Source organism: Psammomys obesus, unplaced genomic scaffold (genome assembly GCF_907164565.1).
Source record: "Psammomys obesus unplaced genomic scaffold, mPsaObe1.curated_primary_1811, whole genome shotgun sequence".
NCBI lineage: Eukaryota > Metazoa > Chordata > Mammalia > Rodentia > Muridae > Psammomys > Psammomys obesus.
In genome coordinates this window covers 3,091,426-3,103,557 of record NW_026594311.1, presented here as the reverse complement: position 1 = coordinate 3,103,557, position 12,132 = coordinate 3,091,426, and the positions used below count along the sequence as shown (strand labels likewise).

The following is a 12,132-nucleotide window of genomic DNA, read 5'->3' as shown; positions in this document are numbered from 1 at the left end:
GAGGAACAAAGACATCAAGAGGGCATTTGTCAAGGTGATGGGGCATGGAAGGGTGGAACGGTGAACCAGGACCCTGGCGAAGCTGAAGTTCCCAATTGAAAGTCACTACTTCAGAAAGGGAAGTGTCTTTATCATATGTATCTCATCCACACATTTCAACCAATATAGCACTTGGTAGTTACACACACCATAGTGAAACAAAGGTGACTGTCTTACTTATCTCACTGCACTAAGGTACAATACCAAAAACCTCTTTGTGGATTATCGTGTGCACTCATTCATCTGATGCTCATGTTGTTAGCTCTAGGTTGGGGTGACCTTCTGTTCTCTCACATTCACCCTGAATCCTTAGCAATTATGTAGACCCCAGCTTTCTATAACAGAAGAAAGGAATGGTGCACAAAACTCATGGTGACCCAGAGCTTCTTAAAAGTAACATAGTGTGTGTATACATTTTCTTGATTGAAGCAAGTTGTTGGTCAGCCCCAGTGGCAAAGTATTCAACGTTATCTTCTTCCTACACAGAATCAATGGGATCACATGAAATGGTTTGTACATAGATTATCTACCAAGGATAGTTAAGAAAAAAAGATAATATAACACATCATTTTACCGCAGAAATAAATACCATACATGATGGCAACTAGAAACATCTACCATGTTTCATGGAAGTGACATGGTGCTAGAAACCATCAAGCATTGAGTAATATACACAAAGTAGTATATATTATCAACATATGTTGCCAAAATTAAGACCATAGTATGCCTAACATGACCTTGTGCATTAAATAAATATGGTGAACTGTAGATTGTGTTGTCAAAGATTACACTCTGTATTAATGGACCTGAGCTCTCACCTCAACCTGAGTGACTTGTTTAGTATATGAATGACTTTGGTCAGTTTGCTTCTTCCTGCATCTCACCTGATTGAGCAATAAATTTATCATCTTTACTTTGTTCCCAAACCTTGGCTAGACTCTGAGCTTCTCTGTCTTTGTCTCTCTCTCCTCTCCCACATAGTAGGAGGAACTGTCACAGAGCTAGGAAAGAGAAGAGAGTGCTCAGTAGATCCTGCCCGTGTTGCCGCCTGACCTCAGAGGTGGCAGTGAATCTTGCCAAAGTCACTGGGTTGAGGAACACCTAGAAAATTTGTAAGCACATTTTTCAGTGTGCCTGTGAGGTATATCCACAGATGATGGGCCTGTGGGTCAGTCAACCAGAGGGGATGGCCTACCCTGTCATAGGCTGGGAGCCCAGATGGAACAAAGAAGGAGAAGGAGAAGAAGGTCCAGCAGCAGACAAGCTGAATTTTTCCTGAGTGGGTGTGACTTTTGCCATTGCCATGCCCTGCAGACTCTAGACTCCAGCTGCTTCAGTCTTTAGAGTGGTCTCATACCGCCACTTCTCCTTAACGTAGTTCCCTGTAGATCTCTGAGCTGACAGATTCATTTCCACCAGCAATCCAGTATGAGCTGGAAACAGCATCAAATCAGTTGTTTAGAAATGATGCAGTCTCTAAAGTGAACAACAGGGTTCTTTGATAGAGAAACACAATTATGAAGAATGAACAAGTAATGACTCGATGTTGAGAAAGTCATGTTTAGCTAATGCTTGTGGATGAGAAAGAGACAGCTGTGGAAAGAGAAGGAGAAACAAGGAGAAGCCTCAGTTTAGGAAATGACTTCCCCTTGCTCAAAGAGCTGAGGGCTGCTGGCAGTGGTGCCACACACCCCAGCACCATGGAGGCAGAGGCTGGTTGAGCACTAAAACTTTGAGGCCAGCCTAGTCTACGTACAGAGTTTCAGACTAGCCAGGGCTACACAGTAAAATACCCACCCCCTCTCTCACATAGGCTGGAAGAAGGTTCCTGTAGTCATGTTCTGTGTACAGGGTAGGCAGAGATGGTTATAGGGTAGGCAGCGCCCGGGTCCATGAGGATACTGAGATGCCAATTGGAGGAGTGCTGTCCTGTGAGGAATTATAACCTCCAGTATAGGGCTGGACTTAGGAGGGTGACGGGGAAGGGCTGGGGTCCAGTGTGGGACTCCGAGAGGACTCAGGCTGCAAGTGTGAACACAGAATCTCTCCCTTGAAGAGCTGCACTGCACGTGGAGAACCTAGGAAGGACTGGAGGTTGAGGATCCTGGGAGGAGTGATCTTTGTTGGTTATGCTGCTGGAGTTTAGACAGCGCAGAGAGAACTGGGGAAGAGCAGAAGTGGGGAGTTGAGCAGACAAGAGCAGCGCAATCGTTGAGAACTGGTCATCCTGGAAATAACTGGGTGGGGAGTGTTTGTCTGGAATGCAATTTAATTTGCAACCTCAGATGTTGTCATGGAAATCAGCATTCTTGCACACCCAGCCACCTGCTGGACACCATGAAGTTCTCCAGGGCAGTTAGCTACCAGGTGGACTCATTCACAAAGCTCCCTGCATGGCTCCCGAGGTCTTGCAAGGTCATAAAGTTGTTCTTTCTGCAAACCCTACCCACTGTGAAGGCCTCTGCTTCCAGCGGCGTGTCTGCACACTCATTGTTGGCAGTCTGCCCCCTTCACCCTACTTAGGAAGTGGGAGTAAGTTTGTTTGTCAGATCCAGGGTGGTCTGGCCTGGATGATTACCAAATTTCTCTGTCAGCCAGAGCCTGAGCCACACACCTGTGGAGGATTTTTAGAGCGCTGGATGATTTGAGGTACGAAGATCTTCATTAAATCAGAAGACCTACCTTGAATCTGGGGCACACATCCTCTTGGCAGCTTGTGTAAAGAACAAGGAAGAAAGAGGTTTTTGCTCTTTGCTTGCCCTTGTTCTTGCTTCACTGGTACCACAGCACACGTCTTCAGGATTCTGGCATATACTGAAGACCAGCTCAGACTTCCAGCCTTGTGTACTATGCCTTGCCATCTGACTCCGTGACTTAGCCCCACCAGCCAAAAATGAAAGCCAATACATAATCCATCAAAGTGCATAGTACTGGGGAAGTCTAAATGTATTAGCCTCTTTTTTTGGCTTTTGTAGTTCTGCTTCTGGCCAACTGTTCTTTTTAACTCAAGTATGTCGACCCAGGACATGATTTTTGTGCTTAAAAGCTCACCCCCAGAAAGGCTCCGGGTTACACTGGGATCCTGAACAGCCAGTGTGGTCACTGGCGAGCTAATAAAGACTTTCTATTGCTTAATAAGACTCTTTGTATTGCCTGAAGTCTACTCTGGTAATACATGTGCATCATCTCTACCATCACCACCAGGGCATCCGTCCACCCATGTGTTCACCCTCAGGCTGACCTTAATCTTGGTGTAAACTTTTTCTCAAAGCTTCTATTTGAAATCCCTTTTTCTAAAAGAAAGGCTCATTCCAAATCTCTTCACTTCATTTTGCTGAAAGAAAAACCTAAACAAATGTAAGCCTCACTGGCTAGGCTGGCTAGAGTCACTGATTTTGGGGAGCCACACAACTGGGCATTACATTGTTAGCCTCCTACTAGATTTGGAGTAGGTGAGATCTCTGCTAGGTGGGTTATGATCTTGTAAGCAACCGTTGTTGGCCTGCTGGTGTGCAAAGGGTGGCTGAAGTAAGATGAAAAGGTCCTCAATTGTGTCCATCTTCTTTGTTGTAAGACCTTACTCAGCTATGTGTGTGCACATATTGAATTTTTGAGAACTTTCTTTCTTTTTTCTTTTTTTTCTCTTTTTGTCAAGACAGGGTTTCTCTGTGTAGCCCTGGCTGTCCTAGAACTCACTCTGTAGACCAGGCTCTCCTCAAACTCAGAGATCCACCTGTCTCTGCCTCCCAACTGCTGGGATTTTGTCCTAAACCAAAGTAAGGGATTACCTTGTCTAGATGTATCTTGTCCTCCCCCCAACCCATACACACACCTCCCCAACTCCATATGAAGGCTAAGAAATTTTACGGGTTGTTATGTACTCAAAGGCCAGACCAGAAAAGGAGTTAAAAAAGATGAAATTCAAACTCCTGGAAAATCTGTAGCTTGTCTCTGATGAAAACAATTCCTGCCTCCTTCATTCAGCATTCCTGTGTATCTGTAACTCAGAGTGGATAAGGTCTTTTGTGAGCAAACTACACACTTGTCTCTCTTTAGATTAGACCTGGGGCCTCATGCTTGCCAGGGAAGTGCTCTTCTGCTGAGCTATATCTCAGGCCCTCTTCATCCTTTAGCCACGGAATAAAAAGTCTTTTATTATTTTTTATTTTTATTCTTTGTGCTCGTCTCTTGGGTACTAGTGTTTTGTTTTTAAGCATGAGGTGAGCCTTTTGACCGGAGTCTAGTAACAACTGTCCTCCCCATGATCTCTTCATGCACTCACAGGCGCATACTTCCGTAAGCCATTTAGGACAGTTCTGTCTTAAGTCTGAGTTTTCTCTCTCCCACTGTCTTCCAGCAATGTTCTGCCCATCCTTCTTTTGAGCGTCTCTGTCCTTTGACTATTTAAAGCCCCATGCTTTCCAAGTCTTCCAGTGCATCACCCTTATCTGGGGAACACAATCAACTCCTCTAGTGTTTCAACTACTCTTCTCTGTCCTCGAGATTTGCGGCAGACTATATCAACTAGTCTTTCTATGTGGTTCCTACCAGCTCTTTCTCCCATTGCTCCCAGCATTTCTCTTCAATTCCACTTCCTTACTGCCTTCCAAAACACACCCAGCAAATGTTCTCCTGTCCCTGTCACTTTCTTTTTTTATTTTATTTTTATTTTTATTAATTACACTTTATTCACTTTGCATCCACCCATAAGCCCCTCCCTCCTCCCCTCCCGATCCCACCTTCCCTCCCCCTTCTTCAAGCATGCTCCTCCCCAAGTCCACTGATAGGGGAGGTCCTCCTCTCCTTCCTTCTGATCTTAGTCTATCAGATCTCATCAGGAGTGGCTGCATTGTCATCTTCTGTGGCCTGGTAAGGCTGCTCCCCCCCCCTCAGGGGGAGGTGATCAAAGAGCAGGCCAATCAGATTATGTCAGAGTTCCTCTTCCCATTACTATGTAATCCACTTGGACACTAAACTGCCATGGGCTACATCTGTGCAGGGGTTCTAGGTTATCTCCATGTATGCTACTTGGTTGGAGTATGAGTCTCTGGGAAGACCCCTGTGTTCAAATTTCTGGTTCTGTTGCTCTCCTTGTAGAGTTCCTGTCCTCTCCAGATCTTACTTTCATCCCTGAATTCAAACCATCTTCACTGACATCTGGAGTCAGTATCACCTCTAATGAAGCCTTCACTATTTTACCAAATACTGTTAATTAATGGAGGTTTGATCATTCTGATTGAGCACAAAACCTGGTAGTGTCTCACTGAGGCACTTCTTGGATAACCTGCCATGCTTATCTATGCATTGATGCTTTGAGATTTCAAAAGCCACAACTTATTTGGGGTCAGAAAAAGCCTCGGGGTGCTTGTATGGACTACGGGATGCCAAGGATTGACAAATACTATGAATGTTTCCCTCCTGCCTCCTGCTGGTGCAAAGAGTTGAAGGGCAAAATGTAGAAGAGATCTTGTAAAGTGGGCAAAATGTACTGAAAACCCTCTTCAAATCGAGCCTGTCTCCCTGAGTGTGACTCAAGACTCTATTGAGCAAACTTGTCTTTTCCTCCTGTGAGGTGCCAGGAACCTTATAGGATCATAAGCTGAGTTTTTGTACTACTAAAAAATGTCCACCAGCCTTCCTGCCCCAGCCTCCTTAGTGCTGGGATCACAGGCATGCCCTACCATGCCTGCTGCCGAAGCAACTTCCAAAATCAAATACAGTAATAACACCAGCGCTACCCAGTTCAGATTTGAGCAAAAGTTTATTAAGTTCTCTATCACATGGGATATTAATGATAAACTTTGAGCAGTTCTAGCTATTGGCATTAGGGTGTCTTCAGGCAACATCTTGAGGGACTGTCATATTTTCTTCAGAGTTTTATTGACTGAGTTGGTGAGTTTCAAACTAAATCCACCACAGACTGAAACACAAACAAATGCTAAGCTTGTCAGTGGCTATTCCTTTCTTAAGGGCAGAATGGCTGGTCTCCCCGGGCTAAGATAGTCTCAAGGTGTTGACTGACAACTGAAATCTTAGACATGCAAAGAATAGAACAGCAATGTTTATACAGAGATTTAATATCCCAAACTCATTCAGGACCTTTATCTATTTTAACCTCTCACAACAGTCCCATCAAACAATTTACTGTAATTGTCACTTTATCCCATTTTTACAGACAAGGGTCAGTCTGCAAAGTGCAAGCTTGTAACCATGATGCTATGAGTCAGATGACGCATCATCTTTGAACTGAGAGACACAGCAGCAGGGGTGTCTGCTGAAGGATCTGTTGTGTCATGTATCCTGAGGCTGGACGGTGATGCACTGACGATGGCCAATCCCTTTAGACTATGCCTACTGTGATGTTTAATATTGTCATATGATGGGATCTAGCGTTACCCAGGAGACAACCCCTTAGCAGGCCTGTGAGGGCCTACCTAGATTGGATTAACTGTAAAACAAGGCCTTGTACTGAATAAAAAGGACACGTCAGGCTGAACCTGAGCATTCATTTTCCTCTGCTTCCTGACTGTGCCCACAATGTGGACAGTTGCCTCCAGGCTCCTGCCACCATCATTTCCCCACCGTGATGAGTCACATCCTAGAACTGCGAGTCAATATAAACCTTTCCTTCCTTTTGTTGTTTCTGTCAGCATTTTACCACCGTGACAGGAGAAGGGAAGTCCCTTCCCCTTCCTCTGAAGGCTGTTCTTGCTCCTGAGAGGAGATAAAGTTATTGATTCTGAGTCCTCTGGGTTACCTTGTCTTAGCATCCTGAGTAGATTTTAAATGCCAGGCTATCACGCACTGTCACTCAACAGCAGATGTTCATGATGCTGCATTTGAGTCAGAGCCTCTGCTGGCCCAAGAGACAGAAACGACCCAGACGCTTGGCACTCTGTCTCCACGTGGGTCCCTTGATGTCTGAGACTATCCCACCTTCTGGAGCATCAGCAGGTCATACCAGGAATCTGCCTTTGCACATCCTCTTCCTTAACCACCAGTGAAAGACTCTTGCCCATCCTCTGTGTGATGAGGAGAGATGGGGTGGAAGTGCCACGGACTGTTCTTTCGGGTCCAACTGTGGCGTTTCATTTTCTGGTGGCCTCACTCAGCAGCTCCTCCCCAGCCTGTTACTTTGAGGAAAGCCCTCTTCACATCTTTGTTTCTGAGGCTGTAGATGATGGGGTTGAGAAAGGCAGAGATGACGTTGTAGAAGAGAGCCAGCTTCTTGTCCCTCTCTGGGGAGGCGTTGGCCCCAGGGTTCATGTACATAAACATGGCAGGACCACAGAACATGGTGACCACAGTGATGTGGGAGGCACAGGTGGAAAAGGCCTTCAGTCGACCTTGGGCGGAGCGGATTCTCATAATGGTGGCAAAGATGCAGACATAAGAGGCCAAGATGAAGGACAGAGGTATCAGGAGAAGGATGAAACCCAGGATAAAATCTACTCGGTCATTGAGGGATGTGTCTGAACAGGCAAGTTTCAGAACAGCAGGGACTTCGCAGAAGAAGTGATTGATCTCATTGGGGCCACAGTAAGGCAGCCTCATCGTGAAGACAGTGTAGACTAGAGAACAGCTGACACCCCATAGTCCACAAAAGACCACCATTGCCCCGCACAGCCAAGGCCTCATGATAACCTTGTATCTGAGTGGGTGGCAAATGGCTACATATCTATCATAAGCCATGACAGAGAATAACCAGCCTTCAGTGATGCCCAACACCAAGAAGATGTACATCTGGGCCACACACCCAGAATAGGAAATGGTTTTCTTCTGGCAGACGAGATGCACCAACATCTGGGGCACCGTGGTGGTAACGTAGCTCATATCCAGCATGGAAAGGACACTGAGGAAGAAATACATGGGTGTGTGGAGGCGCGAGTCCAGGAAGATCAAGGTGACGATGAGCCCATTGCCCACAAGTGTAGCAAGGTAGAGGAAAAAGAAGATGTTGAAGAGGATTACATTCACTTGGAAATCCCTGGAGAAGCCCAGAAGGGTGAACTCTGACACGGAGCTGTGGTTCTCCCAAGAGAAGCCTTGCATGCTTCCACTGCAGAAAGAGAGAGGGACCTAATGGCACAGCTTAGAACATTAAGGTCCATCCGAAGCCTTACTGTTTCTTGGGTTGATGTCAGTTCAGGGACTGAGGTCTAACTTTAGAATGGTTAGCTTCTCAGGCCAGAGCCTCCAGGGCATCATTTCCTTTCCCCTTCATCACCTCCCTCCCCCAACACCCCTCCCCTTTCCTCTCCCTGCGGACCTACCCTTACATATCACACTGCTTCTGTCTCCATGGTGCAGGCTACAGAAAGGGAAGATGGGGGTGAGACACCATCTCCTGTCTGAAGGCATTCACCCAGGATGCTTCCTTTCGGTGACTCAAACAGCTGAGAGAGCCAGAGAGGTGGGGAGGATGTCGGAGTTCATATGCAGGGGAAGCTCTTAGTAAATGTTTACTCGTATCCCCGTTTATGGAGCCTTTGGAAGCTTTTGACACTTTCTTTTAGTTACTCAGCAGTCCTGCCTCTTCCTGCCCTTACTCACCCCTCCCCCAAACAAGAGCCTTCCTGCTTGACTCTGTAAGCTGACTTCTACTTAAGAGAAACAGTAGCTACCTTCCATGGTTTGAGGCAGATGTCAGACCTCCCTGGCTTCTCCCTGGGGTGAACTGGGCTGTAAACGAGTGAGATGAGATGTCCGGGTCAGGACTTGAGGTGGGAGGAGTTTTAACGAAGGCCAGAGCGTGTATACACCAAAGGAAGAGACAGTGAAAGGAGAGAAGTGATGTCAAGAGCTGGGGGGGGGGGGGGGGGGGGGGGTGGGGGGGAGGCGAGACGGGGAGCGTCATGAATGCCAAGTCTGGTAGGGCAGGAATGAGAGGATAGAGGTGAGGATGAGGATGAGGTGGACACAGATGCATGGGACCGTGATGGTAAAAACTTTCAAGTCCACATTCCCACAGACCAGCCTCAAGGACTCTTTCTTCATAGCACCCTGTATACAAAGTGAGGAAGATCTGACCCAGGGTTGAAAATCGGTTGCCTCACCTCAACTGGATAAAACAACCAGTTGATGCCAACCACAAAGATGTTACAGCACAAATATAATGCCTCCTCCCCACACTTGACTAAAACATCCAACAGTAGCCAGCCATGGTGGTGGCACACACCTGTGATCCTAACACCCAGAAGACTGAGACAAGAGAATCTTGAGTTCCAGGCAGCCGGGGTTTCGCAGAGAGATCAAGAGCAGGCTGAGCTACATAGTGAGCCCTTGACTCAAAAAAAATATTCCAACTATAAAAAGCTCAGATGAGACAGCAGGTTACTGGGAAATAGCTAGCTACAGTCTTACACCAAGTCAGCGGAGAGCATCATAAGGTCAGCATGAGTCTACCTCACTCAGAAAGGATCCTGGTAAGTCAGGGCTGGTGACACCGTCTGTGTCTGCAGTAGCCAGACCATATGCTGAACAGCATTCTCATTCCTGGACCATATCTTAAGGGGGGGCTGTGGACAAACCAAAGCAAATGATGAAGAAAAATCTGCAGGCCATGTTGAGTGAAGAAAGAGCTGAAACAAAGAGGGTCATTTCTCTCATAGAACCAAAAGGTGAAGAGCCTTCCAGAGCCTTTGAGCTCTACTAGTCATATGGAGACACAGAAGAGCTTTATTATGTGGTCCAGAATAGTCTTATTCTTGGAGGTTCCTAGAGATGAAGTTGGGTGAAATTGGGAGTCACATCAAGAAGGAAGCTTTCAGTGCCTTATGACACTCCTGGAGCAGCTCTAAGGGGGACTCGGCTGCCCTGGGCTTCTGAATTCCATCAAAGAGTCGCCCAAAACTAAACAGCCACCTGAAAGAATGTGCTGTGATCTTCTGCTCACAATGGGGCAGGAGAGTCTCTAGCACACTCCAGAAGGAAGAAAAGAGGACTTTGCCACATTTGTCTCTCCCTCTTTCCTCCAGATCCCCCTAAACCTGGTGCCTGAGCTACTGAAGAGACTCCTAATAGCCATTTCATGGCCAATCCCTGCTAAAAGCTGACTAGAATGTGATCCAGAGTGGACAAAATGAGGAAGAAGGAGTGGGAGAAAGGGCCAGGAATAGGTAGGAGTAGGTAGAGGAGTCAGCCCAATTATGATCATCTAGGCTGGAGGCATCCAGAGAGAATGGTAGGAGGTCAGGCTCCCCTCTGCTACTGTCCTCCAATGATAGTGCATGTTTCCGCCTAGTGCCAATGTCTGTCTCAAGCTCACTGATTCTCAGAGGATTTTTTTTACATTACTATAACTCCTCATCCTCATCCTCATCTTTACCTTCATTTCCAGTCCCCTTGTCCCAAATCTCAATCCAAGGATCCAAATCCTGGAATGTAGAAAAGAGCCCACCTATTCGTCTCCACAGAAGCAGCCTCCTTCTCCTCCCCCTTCTGCTTTTTTCTGTCATGACTGAATAACTTAACAACAAATAAAGAGATGCAAATAAGCAGAGAAAGAAAAAGAGAGAGAGGGAGATCAGTGACCAGAGCAGGACAGAGATCAGTGATGAAATGCTTCGTGTGAGTGAAAGGGAGTTGGAAGCAGTTGTGAAGCAAACGGTTGGGGGTTGAGGGTGAGGATGGGAGATGGAGTAGGGATGATAGAGACAGATGGAGTGCATCAGGTAGGACTGTTGGGATTGTATGTCTCAGGCAACTATCTCTGCCTCTCCTTCCTTACCTTACACGGGTTCTGTGTGGAGGCTGAGCCAGGAGCGGGCTAGGTATTCCTTTAACATTCTGCTCCCAGTCCTCAGGGAGGATGAAGCTGCAGCTTTTAAATGAGCCTTCTGTGCCTTCAGGTCCTCTGGGTCCCACTACAGCCCTCCCAGACTCCGAGCACACATTTCATCCCTTCCACCTGGCACAGAAGGGTTCCATTGCCAGCACTCTTGATCCTCCCCACCCCGAGTCTCCTCCCTGTCCCTCAGTCCTTTCCTCTTCCTGCTTGGCTGTCAATGAAAACGAATGTGTGGAGATCAAGTGGAGTAAACGCAAGGGTTAAGAAACTCAAAGACAGGGCCCAGGGAGGTGGCTCAGCTGCTAAATAACTTGTTGCACAAACAGGAAGACCTGAGTCCAATGCCCAGAACCCACCCATGTAAAAACCAGACATGGTGACGTGCACTTGTATTCACAAAGATGAGAAAGCAGAGCCTGCAGCATCTTTAGGGTTTGCTCCAGGACAATGAGAGACTGCCTCCCAGTAAGGTAGGAAGCACCTGGGTAACAGCCCAAGGTTAACATCTGGCCTCAGTATGTATGTGCACAGGCACCTGCATATCCATGCGAACACGCACACACACAGGGAAGACTTGTAAGGGTGAGGGCTGAACAGACACGTCAGGAAAGCTTTCCATGGACCGTAAAAAATATGGACATGTTTCTCAGGGACTGTGGGGGTCAAGGTAGAACTCTCTGTGCTCAGCCCCTCAAGGGTCTCACACACCCTGTCTCTCTCATGCCCTGCTGGGAACTGGGCTATGTTCTGTGCTGGAATTTTGTAGCAATGGAATGCTTTGGATTTCTGGAGGGAAAGGACTATGACTCAAGTAATGGTGGTATTCTTCATGGAGGCTGGGCCAAGATGAGGCAGCAAGGAAAGTACTCTACACAAGAGTGAAACCCAGGAAGTCCTGAAACCAAGGAAGACAAGGCAGAAAGATTGTTAGAACGAAAGGACTAAGAAATAGCTGTGTGATTGTGTCTCAGCAAAACCCAGGAAGACCTGGCTTTCCCACCTAATTATAGAGCAACAGTTGACAAGAAACCAACCCTCTGTACCCCAGTTTCCATAACAGCAAAATGAAGCAATAAGAGTATAGGGGAGTTTATATGGTTAAATATGAGCATATGTAAAAAGATGTGGTAAAATATTACATAATTTAGGCTGAACCTGATGTTCCCATTGATTTAATCCAAGTGATGCTCATTAATCTGTCCCCACTGGATTTCAAGGTATAATAGAAAGATGTCATTAAAGGGCCTTGGATTGGGAAAGTCAGGGTCTTGGGTGTGGGAGCCTTAGGTGCCAGGATAAGGTGA

The 12,132-nt window shown here is 46.7% G+C and overlaps 1 protein-coding gene across 1 annotated transcript; it reads right to left on the bottom strand.

Moving 5' to 3' along the window:
• Window positions 1-7,143: 7,143 nt before the first annotated feature.
• LOC129685098 (putative olfactory receptor 2B3) lies at window positions 7,144-8,091 on the bottom strand. The gene has a single exon (XM_055618470.1). It carries the CDS (start codon window positions 8,089-8,091, stop codon window positions 7,144-7,146), a length of 948 nt encoding a protein of 315 aa, XP_055474445.1.
• Between the last annotated feature and the right edge of the window lie 4,041 nt (window positions 8,092-12,132).